The sequence below is a fragment of the Anomaloglossus baeobatrachus genome, chromosome 10 (assembly GCF_048569485.1).
Source record: "Anomaloglossus baeobatrachus isolate aAnoBae1 chromosome 10, aAnoBae1.hap1, whole genome shotgun sequence".
NCBI lineage: Eukaryota > Metazoa > Chordata > Amphibia > Anura > Aromobatidae > Anomaloglossus > Anomaloglossus baeobatrachus.
The window spans coordinates 165,671,893-165,690,789 of NC_134362.1; the positions used below are offsets into that span (position 1 = coordinate 165,671,893).

General features: G+C 45.7%; 1 protein-coding gene across 1 annotated transcript in view; it reads left to right on the forward strand.

The window, feature by feature from the left end:
- Positions 1 to 18,897, forward strand: part of DNAAF1 (dynein axonemal assembly factor 1) — a 61,188-nt gene that overhangs the window by 11,770 nt on the left and 30,521 nt on the right. Inside the window, exon 3 of the mRNA XM_075326831.1 lies at positions 10,921 to 11,012. Within this exon, the coding sequence (XP_075182946.1) occupies positions 10,921 to 11,012 (92 nt within the window). The remainder of the gene's footprint in view (positions 1 to 10,920; positions 11,013 to 18,897) is intronic.

Consider the following 18,897-nt stretch of genomic DNA (forward strand, 5'->3'; position numbering starts at 1 on the left):
TTATAATCAGCTTCCATTTTTACATTGAAGTCAAAAAGATGCAAAATACGCACTGAAAAATGTATGAAAAAAGCCATGAAACTGAAACCTGCTTGGATTTCTCTTAAAATGTACATCAGATTTTTCACACCTTAACTGTGCCGTGAGCATTAGAGTTGGGTGGAATTGATTTGCCAGATCCAGTCCATCGGCCATGACAATAGGAGTTGGTCACTAGATGGGAACTCTGAGAACCGCTTCTTAGGCTAGGTTCACATTTCCGTTGTTTTGCATCAGTCACATGCGTTGCTTGACGCATGTGACTGATGCGTTGTACAACGGATGACAAAGAACAGAATTCATTGTCGGACTCTGTTGTGGGCGGGGGGCGGAGCGCGAGGGGGCGGAGCCGAGCGGGGCCGTGGCGCTGAGGACGTCAGTGCCACGGGGACTGCAGGGCTGGGGACAGGTGAGTGTGTGTGTGTGTGTGTGTGTGTGTACACATGCGGAGTGCAGGAGGGGGCGGAGCCAAGCGGGGAAGTGTCAGCCTCCCTGCACACGTATCCAGGGTAAATATCGGGTAACTAACCAAAGCAAATTGCTTAGTAACCCGATGTGTATTCTGGTTACGTGTGCAGGGAGCCAGAGAGAGCATACGCAGCAAAATCCTACGGATTGCGCTGCTCAAAAAACGTTACAGGCTGCGTTCCTTCCGCCCCGCGGTTAGTCGTTCCACGACTGATCAGTCGGGCGGAGGGTGCAATGCAGCATCAACAGTCACAATCCGCCGGTCATACAAGTCTATGGGAACAACTGAATCCGCCAAACGGATTCCGTTGTGTACCAGAGCTGCGGATTGTGACTGGTACAATTTAACGGAAGTATGAACCTAGCCTTAGGCTATTTTCACACTTCAGTCTTTTTCCATCAGTCACAATCCGTTGCCTTGAGAAAATACGGTATCCTGCAAAATATTTAGCAGGATTCAGTTTTTTTCCCCATAGACTTGTAACGACGGATTGCGACTGATGGCCTTGCGTTGCATCTGCCACGCGACAGATCCGTCGTGGAATGACTGACCATCGGGCAGAAGGAACTGACACTGTAATGTTTTATGGAGCGTCAAAAAAACGCAATGCGCAGGATTCTGTCGCAATCCGTCAAGAGCTATAATGGATGTCTATGGTGCAGGATTCCGTCGTAATCCATCACATGACGGAATCCAGTGCTGGATTCCGTCATGTTCTATTGAGCATGCCCAGCATGTCTGGCACTCCCATTGGACTGTCCCAAAAACAAACAGATCATGACGGGTCCGTCGTAAAACAGACGCACAGCGGATGTAAGGAACGCGACGGCTCAGTTTTTTCACAGGATTCCAGTGAATGGAATCCTGTGAAATAACTCATCCATTGCGTCAGTTGACAGCTAAAAAACAATGGACCTGGCGGATTTGAAACGCCTGAAGTGTGAAAGTAGCCTTAGGCTAATTTCACACTTGCGTTGGGTGCAATCTGCTGGGTCCGTTGCTGTGTCGTTTTGACGCATCCGTTACTTTTTTGGTGTCAACGGATGCAACGGATCCGTTATTTCACAGGAATTCGTTAGCGGTTTCCTGTGAAAAAACGGATCCGTTGCGTCCGTTAAACGGAATCTGTCTGATCCGTTTTTTGTTTTTTTTTCGGATAGCCCAATGGGAGTGTCAGACATTTTGGAGATGTATATATGTGTTCAGACCGGCCATCTGTAGAGGCTGCCAGAGAAAGAAGAAAGATGGATGTCATTACCGGGAGGATCGTACAAGCATACATCGACTTTTTGTATCAAGCAAATGTTTTTGCGTTTAACATTGCTGAAAAGGAGTGACAACGTAGGAGGCATCTCCTTCGCCATTTCTGGGTCCACCCCATCAATGATCTACGTGTATCCCGTGGCGTTTTTACCACACTATATTTAGAGTTAAGGAGCCATCCGGACAAGTTTTTCAGATACGTCAGAATGTCTGTGGCGATGTTTGACAACTTGGTAGAGCTGGTGGAGCCTCTCATCCGTCGCAACGACACATTTTGCCGCCTGGCAATAACTCCTGCAGAGCATCTCATGATCACTCTCAGGAAGCCAATTGTATTGTGCTACCTATCATGTGATGTAATGGTTGTTTTTTTGGGACTGTTAATTAATTGTTATGTTTTTATTTTACAGATTTTTGGCCACTGGGGAGTCTTATGCGGGCTTTACACTGTACGATCTATCGTGCGATTGCACGAGCGATCGTACCCGCCCCCGTCGTTTGTGCGTCACGGGCAAATCGCTGCCCGTGTCGCACAAAGTCGTTAAACCCACGTCACACGTACTTACTGCTGAGCGACCTCGCTGTGGGCGGTGAACATCCTCTTCCTGAAGGGAGAGGGATGTTCGGCGTCACAGCGACGTCACACAGCCGCCGGCCACTAGAAGCGGAGGGCCGGAGATGAGCGTGACGTAAACATCCCGCCCACCTCCTTCCTTCCGCATAGCCGGCGGGTGCCGCGGGATGCAGGTAAGCTGTGTTCATTGTTCCCGGGGTGTCACACAGAGCGATGTGTGCTGCCCCGGGTACGATGAACAACTGGCGCCATTAAAAATAAACAATTTTTTAAAAATAAGCGACGAGTACACGATTCACGATTTGTGACCGATTCTGCGTCGGTCGGAGGTGTCACACGAAACGACGTCGCAAGCAATGCTGAATGTGTATCACGAAAATCGTGACCCCAACGATGCATCGCTTGATAGCTCGTTTCGTGTGAAGCCCGCATTATTCTGCGCTGCATTACCAGTTCTGGGTAGGAATCTCAACTATTTCCGGAATCGTAACCACCACTTGCCGTGCATTATGGGATTCCTTAAATGAAGAATATATTCCGCAACCAACGTCACAACTTTGGATGTCCACAGCATCCCAGTTTTATGAAATCTGTGACTTCCACAATTGCTGCGGTGCGGTGGATGGAAAACATGTTCGGATAGCGAAGCCAGCAAACACCGGATCCGAACACTTCAATTATAAGAAATTCTTTTCGGTAGTCCTGATGGCTATTGCCGATGCAAATTATAAATTCCTCGCAGTGGACAAAGAATGGAAGAAGTAATGACTCCCAGGTTTTTAAAACATCTTCCATGGGCCGCAATCTATATGGAGACCAATTTAGCTTCCCACCACCAAGACCACTTCCCCAAACTTCTGGTCCACCCCTGCCTTTTGTCTGCCTTGCTGACGAGGCATTCCAATTGGACAAACACCTTCTCAAACCCTATTTCAGTCGTGGGTTGCCATACGAACAGAAAATATTCAATTACCGATTGAGTCGTGCACGGCGCATGGTGGAGTACGCATTTGGACTCCTTATGGCTAAGTGGAGAGTTATGACCACAGCCATAAATGTTAAAGTCGAAACTGTGGATGATATCATCAAAGCCTGCGTCGTGTTACATAATTATCTGTTAACCAATGGTGTAACTCCTGTGGAAGAGGTACTGTCCAATAGTAATCTGCCAGACTACACAAACATTACCTTCCTCAGCGGTAGGGAAATAATTGAAATCCGTGACAAATTTGCTGCTTATTTTATCTCTGAAGTAGGGCGACAGGAGTGGCAGGACAGAATGATCCGATGTTTTATTTTCTTTATTCGTTTTTTTTTGTCCAAGTTTTTCAGGCATTCATATTAGTAAAATTGCAATAATTCCACTTTAAGATTTTATTAAAATTATAATAGTGTATTTTCAAACTATTTATTATATTTTTTGGCAACCGTTATGTTATGAAAACCACATGTTTAAAATGTTAATAAAGACACATTTTCACAAAACGTGTTAGTTCATTAAAAACAAGAGACAAAATATAAGTAAAATAAAACAGAATTTATTAAATGGAAATACAGAAGAAAAAAAAATGATAAATTAAAGTATCTATGTGGGGTGGAGATATCGCTGGAGTTGCTTGCAGGACTGACCCCTTCAACATGCAGTGTATTCAGAGAAGATGGTGAAGGAGAAGGTTGGGTTACAGTTAGGGGTACTTTACACGTTGCGACATCGTTACCGATATATCGTCGGGGTCACGTCGTTAGTGACGCACATCCGGCGCCGGTAACAACATCGCAACATGTAAATCCTAGTTGCGACGATGAACGAGCGCATCAGCGTCAAAAGTCGCTGATCTGTGTAATGTCGTTCATTTTCATAATGTCGTTACGATGTTTGTCGTTCCTGCGGCAGCACACATCGCTGTGTGTTAAGCCGCAGGAACGACAAACATCTCCTTACCTGCGTCCACCGGCTATGCGGAAGGAGGTGGGCGGGATGTTATGTCCCGCTCATCTCTGCCCCTCTGCTTCTATTGGCCGGCCGCTTAGTGACGTCGCGGTGATGCCAAACGCACCTCCCCCTTGAAGGAGGGATTGTTCGGCAGTCACCGCGACGTCGCCGATAAGGTATGTGCGTGTGAAGCTGCCGTAGCGATAATGTTCGCTACGGCAGCTATCACCACATATCGCATGTGCGATGGGGGCGGGTGCTATCGCACTCGACATCGCTAGCCAATGCTAGCGATGTCGCAACGTGTAAAGCCCGCCTTAAAGAAGGTGAGGGTGTAGAAAAACTAAGGGAAGTTGCTGGATAAAATGGTGTAGTAACAGAAGATGACAGAGGGCTAGGAGATGGCTGAGGGCTGGGAGATGGGTGATGTACGGAAGGTGTATAGGTGGGTATGGCAAAAGATGTTTGGGTTTGGATTAAGAGGGGTGAAGAAGTAGAATGCTGGTATGGGGAATGGAGTGTAGGTGTAGAGACAGTGAGGAAGGACATGGACTTGTGACATGCATGACATGTGGAGACAGGGAATGAAGGGATGTTTGGACAGGGTAAGTATGCTGGGAAGGGATTGTGTGCTGGGTGGGTAGTGAAGAGTGGTAATAATGGTGAGGGGGCTGGTAATGGGCAGGGGGCTGGTAATGGGCAGGGGGCTGAATCGGGGCAGGGGGCAGAATCGGGGCAGGGGGTCGAGGAAGAGGTCCTGTGGGATGAGGTGGTGCAGTGGTGGTAGGGGATAGTGGATTAAGTAGCATAATAGCATTCTTGAAAGCCCTCATCACATGTATTTGCTGTTCAGACGGTAGGTTTTCCAGCTGATGAAAATAATGCTGGCTAGGTGTTTGTCTTACAGCTGAAAGCACCTGATCCATCTTGCTGGTCAACTCCTGTAAACTATGGTTTATCAGGTTGAAGCCAGCAATAATTTGGTCAGATAATACTTTAATAAAACTATAAAACTATGGATGGATGCATTCAGATGTAAGAATTCGGCGCTGCCCCTATCCTGTCCCCTCTGTCGCAGAGAACCTAACACGGTTCTAGTGTCGGGAGCGTCAGAGGGGTTGGATAAGGGAACACCTACTCGCTGACCATCCTCATGTAATGAGGTCTGCCAGTATGCTGAGGGGCAGGGTGGGTAAGATGGGAAAGCTGGGAGGCTAGAGCGTGAGGGATCAGAGGTAGAGGTGGACGGGACAGAGGGATCAGAAGTAGCGGTGGAAGGGAGGGAGGGATCAGAAGTAGAGGTGGAAGGGATGGAGAGAGCAGAAGAGGGATCACCGGACATGTTGGAGGGGTCACCGGTACCGGTCACTTGTGTAATCACTCCAGGAGGGTGCTGGACTGATGCAGGCTCCATGGTGTTCGTGAATGTTCTGTGGGAGAAAAACAAAACAAAAAAAAACAAAACAATCAATGAAAATTGGTTTATAAACTTTACACTAAAATGCTGTTTGAGACAAATTTTTAACAATTAAATACATTTCAAAATCCACCCTAAGCAGTTTAATTACCTTCTTGGTAGCATCGTGCTTCTTAGGAATGCAAGGGCTCTGGCGTATTTGTACTGGGAGCCCTTGCGTCCTGCATATCCACTGGGAGCCTGCATCTCCAAGTTGTAGTCCCTCCTGAAGCGATCACGTAGTGACCGCCACCGGATTATCAGACGTCGCACTGACAATAAAATAGATATACAAGGTTAACCCTTGAATAGGGGATCTGACAACGACGATTTGTGAAAGAGTTTACTTAGCTGCTTTGGATTTTGTCCTGTCATTGAGATCCTCCCATCCATCTATTAGTTTTGAGGCAACCTGTTCCCAGAGCTGTCGGGTGATGACAGAATCGGCATGGCGGTGGTCTTGCATGTCCCACAACGGCTGCCGAGTATGGACGAGGTTGATTAGGAGGTCCACGTCGATACCTGATTCCTCCCCATCAGACTCCTCGTCCTGCACCCGTTGTGAAACCTGTGGAATGGAGGAAAAAATATAAAAACCTGATATTAGTTATAATGCATTTTATAAATTTTAAGAGCCTCTTTACATAATATTTGTTAAAAAATAACTCACATGCTGGCGACCACCACCGCGCCCTCGACGACCCCGGGAGCCCCTGGGAGGATCTCTACAACGGACATGCAGTGCAACCTGAAAATAGAAAAAATACATTAGAGATAGACAAATCTATTGTTGTCATTAACTTTTCAATATGTCTTGTGCAGGCATGTATACTCTGTGATGCATGATATGGTAATGATAGCAACTTGTGATTGGTTTTGGGATGTGTCGTGTTTGCATGTGTGGTGTAATGGTTATGATGTAATTCTAGTGGATATACTTACATCCTGCGCGCCTTCTCCACTAATTTCTCCACCCTGTCCTGCTTCTGGCCCCAGTTCGGCATCAGCCTCCTCCTATATGCAAATTTAACAATTGTTAGTACTAGTTGCATACAACAGATTAAAAAACAAAATGTACTTGAAAATTTCACCTGCACTCGCGGCCGCCTTTCAGGGGGGCTGTCATCCGACAACATCACGGTTTAGTATTTTCTATTTTATTTAAAAAAAAAAAAAAAACACATTAGAAATCAAGCTTCGGGACCACTCACCTATAAATTTGGTCTGAAAAAATACTTACATGTGGGTTGCACTTAAAACTGTGCAGGCTGTGTCAAAGGCTCTCCAAAAGGTTCAAGGCACTTTAGGATACTGCGAAAAAAACCAACACATTAGAAATCAAGCTTCGGGACCACTCACCTGTAAATTTGGGCTGAAAACATACTTAGCATACACGCAGCATGGGAACTATTGGATACTATGAAAAAAACAAAAACATTAGAAATAAAGGTTCAAAACCGCTCAACTGTTAAGTTGGGCGGAAAACAAAGAACTATAATCCCATAAACCCACCTCCCATTACCAAACAATAGCCCCAGCCTAACCCACCTCCCATTACCAATCAATAGCCCCACCATAACCCACCTCCCATTACCAAACAATAGTCCCACCCTAACCCACCTCACCTCTATTAATCCAATTGCCCTCAGTATCCCCAATTACCACATTTTGTAAATGTATGTTATTTTTCACAAGTCTACCCACCAACCATTGATGAAACAAGCACCAAACGGCAAACCCAAATTATACAATTACATAAACTAAAAAGGCGGTAAATTATTCAACAAACCAAAAATTGGGTATATTTTTAATATATTTTTTTTTTTAAATTTTTTGCAAATGATAAATAATAAAAAGGAGCATAAGCTCTTTATTTAACATTTAAAAATATTAACGTGAAAAAAAAGGAGAGATAGACAAAATATGGGGACAATGGGTCTCTGATTTTTCTCACCTAGGCAATGTCCTCCAGCAGTCTTATTTCCCAGCTAGTTTCTCCAGGTCAGGATCTGCAGCTTCAGCTTAGGGTACCTTCACACTTAGCGATGCAGCAGCGATCCGACCAGCGATCTGACCTGGTCAGGATCGCTGCTGCATCGCTACATGGTCGCTGGTGAGCTGTCAAACAGGCAGATCTCACCAGCGACCAGTGAACAGCCAGCAGCGACGTGCAAGCGACGCTGCGCTTGCACGGAGCCGCCGTCTGGAAGCTGCGGAGACTGGTAACTAAGGTAAACATCGGGTATGGTTACCCGATGTTTACATTAGTTACCAGCGCACACCGCTTAGCTGTGTGTGCAGAAGTCTTCAGTGTAGGAGGAGAAAAAGGGGTTAAACCCGCGCAATCCGCCAAATAAGATGTAGAGATGTTGATAGTTTAATCACTCTTTTATTCCATAGGTCTACGCGTTTCAAGGTGCAGGGACCTCTTCCTCAGGACCAGAAAATCAACATGTTGATTTTCTGGTCCTGAGGAAGAGGTCCCTGCACCTTGAAACGCGTAGACCTATGGAATAAAAGAGTGATTAAACTATCAACATCTCTACATCTTATTTGGCGGATTGCGCGGGTTTAACCCCTTTTTCTCCTCCTACACTGAAGACTTCTGCACGTGGGGCCGCGGCAGCCGCCATTATCCTATGCTATCTACGGTGGTTGTGACCCTTCACAACCATTTTTGGTGAGTGTATTTATCTATATACTAACCTGTACTTATCTGGTAAAACCCTATCAGCGCTTCTGTTTTTTAGCACTATTATCTAGCTGTGTGTGCAGGGAGCAGGGAGCCGCGCACACTGAGCGCTGGCTCCTTGCTCTCCTAGCTACAGTACACATCGGGTTAATTAACCCGATGTGTAATGCAGCTACATGTGCAGAGAGCAGGGAGCCGCGCACACTGCTTAGCGCTGGCTCCTTGCTCTCCTAGCTGCTGTACACATCGGGTTAATTAACCCGATGTGTACAGCAGCTACATGTGCAGAGAGCCGGAGCCGGCAGCACAGGCAGCGTGAGAGCTGCAGAGGCTGGTAACTAAGGTAAATATCGGGTAACCACCTTGGTTACCCGATGTTTATCTTGGTTACAAGCTTACCGCAGGCTGTCAGACGCCGGCTCCTGCTCCCTGCTCGCTTCATTTGTCGCTCTCTCGCTGTCACACACAGCGATCTGTGTGTCACAGTGGGAGAGCGCCTTTGAAGAAAACGAACCAGTGCTGTGTGTAACGAGCAGCGATCTCGCAGCAGGGGCCAGATCGCTGCTCATTGTCACACACAGCGAGATCGCTAATAAGGTCACTGCTGCGTCACAAAAAGCGTGACTCAGCAGCGATCTCGGCAGTGAGTTCGCTGTGTGTGAAGCACCCCTAAGTCACGTCTCAGGGTCTTGAGGGCTTGTCAGCAGATCTCCGTGCCAAAAGGCATTGTTTGCTGCTTTAAATTAAGGTTTTTATATAGCTTTCCAGATAAGGAGGCTTAACAACGTGATTGGTTTCATTCTGGGCATGCTCAGTAGAAAATAGCAGAGAGCAATAGAGAAGGGTGTTCAATTGCCGCGCCAACAGATCACTCATTCAGATGATGAAGACCAATGTCACTTTATTTTCATACAGGTCTACGCGTTTCTGGAGCACCTGCTCCCTTCCTCAGGACCATCAGGTTAAAAATAACATCAAATCTCGACTGATTTGATGTTATTTTTAACCTGATGGTCCTGAGGAAGGGAGCAGGTGCTCCAGAAACGCGTAGACCTGTATGAAAATAAAGTGACATTGGTCTTCATCATCTGAATGAGTGATCTGTTGGCGCGGCAATTGAACACCCTTCTCTATTGCTCTCTGATGTCTGCCACTGGGTGGCTGCAGCCGTGGATCTTGTTTTACATGCACTTATAGTAGTTGTGACTGTCACAACTACATCAGGTGAGTGAGTTTACTCCCCCTTCCCCACCCCACATATATCGGGGTAAGACCCTATTTGCGCTTTTTTGTCCACAGCCTCCTTCTATACAGTAGAAAATAGCGGAATCCAGCAGCGGATTCCATTGTAAAGCACTTTGCAACGGAATCCGCTACCATAGGGAGCCATTATAAATTTTGACGGATGCAACCGAATCCGCCGCTCGGCGTCATTTTGACGCAAGCAATTAATGTTACATGCTGCGTTGCTTCCGCTCGCCAGCGGAAGCAACGCAGGTACTTTTGGCACAATCCATCATCCATACAAGTCTATGGGAAACAGCAGATTCCGTTAACGGATTCCGCTGTTTTCCAAAAGGGCAGATTGTGCCAAAAGGTAAATAACGCAAGTGTGAAAGTACCCTTAAATCTAACTAATCAAAAGACAAGCAGCAGATGCTGTGACATAGGAGTCTGTTCTTAGGGGTACTTCACACACAGTGAGATCGCTACTGAGATCACTGCTGAGTCACGTTTTTTGTGACCTCATTAGCGATCTCGCTGTGTATGACACTGAGCAGCGATCTGGCCCCTGCTGTGAGATCGCTGCTCGTTACACACAGTGCTGGTTCGTTTTTTATTGTTGCTCTCCCGCTGATAAGCACACATCACTGTGTGACAGTGAGAGAGCAACAATCCTGAATGTGCAGGGACCAGGAGCCGGCATCTGACAGCCTGCGGTAAGCTGTAACCAAGGTAAACATCGGGTAACCAAGGTGGTTACCCGATATTTACCTTCGTTACCAGCCTCCGCAGCTCTCACGCTGCCAGTGCCGGCTCCTGCTCCCTGCACACGCTAAGTTAAGCGGTGTGAGCTGGTAACTAAGGTAAACATCGGGTAACCATACCCGATGTTTACCTTAGTTACCAGTGTCCGTAGCTTGCAGACGCCGGCTCCGTGCAAGCGCAGCGTCGCTTGCACGTCGCTGCTGGCTGGGGGCTGGTCACTGGTCGCTGGTGAGATCTGCCTGTTTGACAGCTCACCAGTGACCATGTAGCGATGCAGCAGCGATCCTGACCAGGTCAGATCGCTGGTCGGATCGCTGCTGCATCGCTAAAGTGTGAAGGTACCCTTAGGGTTCTCGTCCAGTGGGCACAGATCTATGAGGCTTATGGAGAATAGACGGTAATGACTGCTAGGGCAAGTGAGTGATCGGCTGATAGCAATGCTATCTACTGTTTTAGTTCTTTAGGTTCAGCTTCTTATCTTTTCATGCTTTTTTTCTTTTTGTAGGATAACAAAAACGTACCTGAGAGAACTGTGCAAGTTACATAAACTGTATACAACCCCATATCTCAATGACACCTTGTACTTACACTACAAAGGTAAGAAAAAGGACAAGAACATTTCCAAGACTATTCACATTCATAGCTGGTCCTAATTAGGTTTTGTAGTAGGTCGTGTTTGGCACTTTGGAGTTTATTTTTTTTTATTATGTATTATGTTATGCCCTTAGTAAAATGCTCTTTTGGAGAAGAGATCGCATTGACAGTAAAAACGGGGCAAATCAATGTGCAGCAACCGGTCTAGCAGCTAGGTTAGCAATGTGTGACCAATGGAAGGGATCCCTTAGGCTATGTGGCCACGATCAGGACTCACTGCATTCTGGACACAGCGAGTCCTGACCTGCTGGACCGCGTGTCTCCTTCGCAGGAGACCGCAGCTGCTTGTACCTATGATCAGGGTTCAGTGCGCTGTGGTCTCTCGCTTGTGTTCTCCCTACGGAGGACGCATGTGATTCCGCAGCAAACAATTGACATGCTGCGGTCTTGAAACTCGCACCGCAGGTCAGTGTTGCGGAAAAAACAAGCACAGTTGGCACGGGATTTCAAGAATTCCCGTCCACTATGCTTGTACTGTACAATACAGCGTTTTGGATGCAGCTAAAACACACTGCGTCCAAAACACTGCAAACACTGATCGTGGGCACGCAGCCTTAAAGCCGCCGATTTACTTCCAGCACCTGCAGCTCTTCTTTTTATTAGCCAGGCTGGCGTGATGTTATCATTGCGGTGTCACATATTTGTGACATTGCGCCAGGCCAGCTAATCAAATCAAGAACTGCAGATGCTGGGAGGTAAGATGAGGATCTCTGGGCTCCCATCCAGTGGTCACACAGTATCGACCTGGACGCTGGACCGGGTCCTGCAAATTGAGTTACAACAGCTGTAAGTAATAGTAACTCTATTGAAATTGAACCGGAGATCAAGTCTCACTCGTTTTTGTTTTTAATCTTTACTACTGCAGAATGCCATAAAATATATCTGCACACGACAGAAAAGTCCCCCACAAATCCATCTTAAAACATACTTTAAATCTACAGTAAATCAGATTTTTCACCAAACATCTCTGTGGCTCCTTTCAGGTTTTTCTCTGTACTGTAGTTGTCTGAGACACCATCAGTTAAGGGAATTGCATAATATACAGTAAAGGGTGCTTTACACGCTGCGACATCGCTAGCGATAGCACCCGCCCACGTCGCTGTTTCGTCATGGGGGTGATCGCTGCCGTAGCGAACAATATTGCTATGGCAGCGTCACACACACATACCTGCTTAGCGACATCGCTGGAGACACCGAACAATCTCTCCTTTTTATCATTATTATTATTTATTTATAGAGCACCATTAATTCCATGGTGCTGTACATGAGAAGGGGGTTACATACAAAGTACATATACAAGTTACAGTAGACAGACTAGTACAGAGGGAAGAGGGCCCTACCCTTGCGGGCTTACATTCTATAGGATCTCCTTTATCTCTCCTTTAAAGGGAAGGTTAGTTCAGCGTCACAGCGACGTCACGAAGCGGCCGCCCAATAGCAGAGGAGCGGCGGAGATGAGCGGCCGGAACATGCCGCCCACCTCCTTCCTTCCTCATTGCCGGTGGACACAGGTAAGGAGATGTTCGTCGTTCCTGCGGTGTCACACATAGAAATGTGTGATGCCGCAGGAACGACAAACAACCAGCGGCATGCACCACCAACGATATTATGATAAGGAGCGACGTGTCAACGATCAACGATTTTCGACGTTTTTGCGATCGTTGATTGTCGCTCCTTTTGGTCACACAACGATATCGCTAACGGCGCCGGATGTGCGTCACGAGCACCGTGACGCCGATGATATATCGTTAGCGATATCGTTGTGTGTAAAGTACCCTTTTGGTCTAGAAATATTTGGACAATGACACAAGTTTTGGTATTTTAGCTGTTTACCAAAACATATTCAATATAGAGTTATATAATCAATATGGGCTTCAAGTGCATACTCTCAGATTTAATTTGAGGGTGTTTACATCCTAACTGGAGTAAGGTTTTAGGAATTCAGACTCTTTAATAGGTAGCTGCCTCTTTTTAAGGAACCAAAGGTTATTGGACAAGTATCTTAAAAGCTCTTTAAAGGGCTGCATGGGCTATTCCCTCATTAATCCATCATCAATTAAGAAGGTAAAAGGTCTGGAGCTGATTCCAGGTCTGGCATTTGCATTTAGAAGTTGTTGCTGTAAACCTACAACATGCTGTTAAAGGAGCTCTCAATGGAAGAGAAATAGACCATCGTTAGACTGAAAAAAAAGAAATCCATCAGATAGATAGCAGAAATGTTAGGAGTGGCAAAATCAACAGTTTGGTACATTCTGCAGAAAAAGAGAAAAGAGCGCACTGGTGAGCTTGGGAAGTTAAAAATGCCTGGAAGTCCAGGGAAGACAACAGTTGAAAACTATCTCAGAATTCGTTCCATGGTGAAGTATATCCCCTTCACAGCATTCACCAAAGTGAACCCTCTTCAGCAAGTTGGTGTTTCAGTATCTAAGTCCACCATAAATAGAAGGCTTCATGAGGGCAAATACAGGGGGTTCACCCCAAGGTGCAGACCATTAATCAGTCTTATAACATTGAAAGGCCAGATTCTACTTTACCAGAAAAACATCTAAAGATGCCGCCCAGTTCTGGAAAACATTTTGCATAGAAATGAAACTAAGATTAACCTGTACCAGAATGATGGGAAGGGGAAAATAAGGAGAGGGCTTGAAACAGTTTATGACCCAAAGCATACCACATCCTATGTAACACATGGTTGAGGCTGTGTGATTTCATGGGGATGCATGACTTCCAATGGCTCTGGGCCACTAGTGGTTATTATGATTAGACTGAAGACAGAAGCAGCTGGATGAATTTTGAGTGTACAGGGCGAGACTTTCTGATCACATTCAACCAAATGCAGCAAGATTGATTAGATGACGCTTCACAGTACAGATGGACAATGACCCAAAAACACATTGCAAAAGCAACCCAGGAGTTTTTATTTTAATGCAAAGAAATGCAGTACTCTTCAATGACCAAGTTAGTCACAAGATCTCAACCCCATCGAGCTGCACTTCACATGCTGAAGACAAAACTTAAAGGGAATCTGTCAGCAGGTTTTTGCTACCTGATCCGAGAGAAGCATGATGTAGGCAAAGAGTTCCTGAATCCAACAGTGTATCACTTGGATTACTAGGTGCAGCCATTCTGTCACAATAAGAATTTTTAGATTTAGTCATGTAGCAGAGCTGAGAGAGCTGCCCCCGCCCACACCTGGCTCTCTATAGAGATTGTAAATTGACAGTGAGGTGTCACTCAGAAGAGGAGGCATGCTGGACCACGTGCGACATTGTAGTCCAAACAAAGATTAGTTTTGCTGCTTAAACAAACATTCCAGGAAAATAACAGATTGGACCTTGACAAGACAGGCATCCCTGAATTCTATGTTTCAACCCTTGCAGCATGCTGTCTTCAGATTACATAGCAAAAACCTGCTCAAAGATTCCCTTTAAGGCACAAAGATTCACAAACAAGCAACAACTGAAGTCAGCTGTAGTAAAGGCCGGCAAAGCATCAAAAAAGAGGAAACCCAGCATTTCGAGACTTCCAAGGCTTCCAGACTTAACGCAGTCATTGCCTGCAGAGGATTCTCTACAAAGTGTGAAAAATGTACATTTTATTTGTGTTAAAGTAAATTTGTCCAATTATTTTTGAGTCCCTAAAGCAAGGAGGCTTTTTAGGAAAATGGTTGAAATTCCTAACTGTTTCACAGGATATTCTTATTCAACACCTACAGTTGTGTTCAAAATAATAGCAGTGTGTACAAAAACATGAGATAAGCCCAAAATCTTTATAATAGTTTAAATTTCCATGCATTTGGGAACGTTGCACACTTTTCTAAATCAAAACATGCAGAGAAATTTATATAATTTTTAACTACTTTACAGAAAATATAAAAAAAATGAACATTGGGTTGTCCCAAAAAATAGCAGAGTCTGAATTTGTCTTTACATACTCAAAATATGTCCTCTTTTTATTTAGGATTTCGCATTCCTGTGAATCACTAACCTAATAAAATTTGCAGATGATAGTAAGATAGGAGGAGTAGCCAACACTAGAGAGGAAAGAGAGCGGATTCAAAAGGATCTAGACACACTCGAACAATGGGCCGAGGAGAATAGAATGGTGTTTAACGGGGCCAAATGCAAAGTCCTACATCTGGGTAAAAGAAATATAAAAAGCATATATAGTATGGGAGGAATGGAACTAGGTGATAGCACCGGGGAAAAGGACTTGGGCATAATAGTGGATCCCAGATTCAACATGAGCCAACAATGCGGAGCTGCAGCTAAAAAGGCCAACAAAATTCTGGGATGTATCAAGACAAGCATTGAATCTAGATCAAGAGAGGTAACTTTTCCCCTATACTCTGCCCTGGTCAGACCCAGCCTGGAATACTCTGTACAGTTCTGAGCGCCCCAATTCAAGAAAGACATTGATATATTAGAGCAAGTACAGAGAAGAGCAACCAAGATGGTAGAAGGTCTGCAAACCATGTCATATGAAGAACGGCTAAAAGAACTAGGGATGTTTAGATTGAAAAAGAGAAGGCTGAGAGGAGACTAAAGGCCCCGTTACACGCAACGACATATCTAACGATATGTTGTCAGGTGCACGGAATTTGTGACGCACATTCGGCGTCGTTAGCGATGTTGTTGCGTGTAACAGCTAGGAGCAAGTGTCAACGATCAAAAATACTCACCTAATTATTGATCGGTGACACGTCGTTTATTTTCAAAATCTCGTTGGTCGTTGTGGACGTAGGTTGTTCGTCGTTCCTGAGGCAGCACACATCGCTACGTGTGACACCCCGGGAACGACGAACAACAGCTTACCTGCATCCTCCGGCAACGAGGTGGGCATGTCGATAATGCGGCTGCTCTCCGCCCCTCCGCTTCTATTAGTCGGCTGCTGTGTGACGTTGCTGTGACGGCTCACGAACCTCACCCTTAACAAACAGGTTGTTCGCCGCCCACAGCGACGTCGCTAGGAAGGTAAGTCCGTGTGACGGGGCCTAGCAATATTGTGCGCCTCGGGCAGCGATTTGCCCGTGATGCACAAACGACGGGGGCTTACGCTCGCTAGCGATATTGTAGCGTGTAAAGCCCCCTTTAATAGCGATCTACAAATATCTGAAAGGTGGTCACAGTGTAGAGGGAACTACCATATTCTCATTAGTACAAGGAAGTACAAGAAGCAATGGGATGAAACTTAAAGGAAGGAGCTTCAGATTAGACATTAGGAAAAACTTTCTGACAGTGAGGGCAGTCAGAGAGTGGAGCAGGCTACCATGGCAGGTAGTGAGCTCTCCATCAATGGAAATCTTCAAGCGGAAACTGGATAAACATATAGCTGGGATGATTTAAGAAGCCTGCACTCGCAGGGGGTTGGCCCCGATGGCCCTTGAGATCCCTTCCAACTCTACCATTCTTTGATTCTATGATAATATTTAGTTGTATAACCACAGTTTTCTAGAACTTCTTCACATCTATGTTGCATGGAGTCACCAACTTCTGGCCCCTGTCACCTGTTATTCCAGCCCAGGATGCTGTGACTACATCCCACAATTTATTTGCATTTGTTGGCTTTGCCTCAGAAACTGCATTTTGATGTCACCCCACAAGTGTTCTATAGGATTAAGGTTCGGGGATTGGACTGGCCACTCCATAGCATCACTTTTGTTGAATGCAACCAAGATTTTGCTCATTTACTGGTCTGTTTAGGGTCGTTGTCTTGTTGAAACACCCATTTCAAGAGCAGTTCCTCTTCTGCATAAGGCAACATGACTTCATCAATTATTTTAATATATGCAATCTGGTCCATGATCCCTGGTATGCGATAAATAGGCTCGGCACCATAGTAAGAGAAACATGCCCACATCATGATGCTTGCACCACCAGGCTTCACGGTCTTCAGAGTGTCCTATGGCTTGAATTCAGAGTTGGGGGGTCGTCTGACGAACTGTCTGTGGCCCTTGGACCCAAAAAGAACAATTTTGCTTTCATCGGTCCACAAAATGTTTCTCCATTTCTCTTTAGGCCAGTTGATCTGTTCTTTCGCAAATTGTATACTCTTCAGTACATGTGTTTTTTTAACAGTGGGACTTTTTGGGGACTTCTTGCTAACAGAATAGCTTCACACAGGCGACTTCTAAAGCTGGGTTCACACATAGCGACAGCGACAACGACGTCGCTGTTACGTCACCATTTTCTGTGACGTAACAGCAACCTTGTAAGTCGCTGTTATGATCGCTGCTTAGCTGTCAAACACAGCAGAAGCAGCAGCGATCATAACGACGCTACATGTGCAGAGAGCAGGGAGCCGCGCTTAGAGCTGGCTCCCTGCACTCCTAGCTACAGTACACATCAGGTTAATTACCCGATGTGTACTGCAGCTACATGTGCAGAGAGCAGGGAGCCGCACACACTGATTAGCGCTTGCTCCCTGCTCTCCCAGCTACAGTACACATCGGGTTAATTACCCGATTTGTACTGCAGCTACATGTGCACAGAGCAGGAGCCGGCACTGGCAGCGAGGGCGGACGCTGGTAACTAAGGTAAATATCGGGTAACCAGGGAAAGGTTTTCCCTTGGTTACCCGATGTTTACCCTGGTTACAGCTTACCGCAGCTGCCAGACGCCGGCTCCTGCTCCCTGCTCGCTTCATTTCGTCGCTCTCTCGCTGTCACACACAGTGATGTGTGCGTCACAGCGGGAGAGCGACAACCAAAAAATGAAGCTGGACATTCAGCAACGACCGGCGACCTCACAGCAGGGGCCAGGTCGTTGCTGGATGTCACACACAGCGACAGCGACGGGACGTCGCTGCAACGTCACAGAAAATGGTGACGTAGCAGCGACGTCGTTGTCGCTGTGTGTTATGCCACCTTAAGTGTAACAGTACTTACAGGTAACTTGAGACTGTCTTTGATCATCCTGGAGCTGATCGTTGGCTGAGCCTTTGGCATTCTGGATATTCTTCAATAGATTCAAATGGTTATCTTCAATTTTCTTCCACGTCTCTGTTTTTCCTTTCCATTTTAAAGCATTGGAGATCATTTTAGCTGAACAGCCGATGATTGTCTGCACTTCTTTATAAGTTTTACCCTCTCCAGTCAACCTTTTAATTACAGTGCGCTGTTCTTCTGAACAATGTCTCGAAGAACCCATATTTCTCAGGCTTTCAAGGAGAAATGCATGTAACAACATGGGCTGACTTCACCCTTGAATAAGGGCCACCTGATTCTCACCTATTTATTCACCTCACTAATTTAACTCCACATTCCTATTATTTTGAACGCCCCCACTTTCAATTAATTATTCGAATACACCGACTCAAAAACCTGCAGATCAGGAATGCCGAGTCTGGTGGTTTTCTAAGAATCTACTGCACCAACTGGTAATTGTTTGACATGTGGTAATATCATTTATACAAACACCATGAATAATCTGTTTAGTCATATTAGACTGCTATTATTTTGAATACTACTGTATAATTAAACCTGAAAGTCAAATTAAATTGTATCTCAGTTGTTTCATTTTAAAGGGAACCTGTCAGGTCCCTTATGCGTTCTGACCTACAAGCAGGGTGATGTGTGGCCTAGAAACCCCTTCCTACCATCCCTGTGTTGTAATATTGTGTAATATGAATAAAAAAAGTTTTATAACTTACGTGTTCCCTATGTAAGTGATCAGAGGGTCTAGTCCACTGGGCCTCGCATCGCCCTGTCGGCATTTGTATGCTTTCCGTGGTATCACACCCATGGATTTACATAAGCAACGTCACCATCAGCTCCTGGAGATCCCGCCTGTGCGCACTTCTCATTCGCGCAGCCTTCTTATCCAGATGT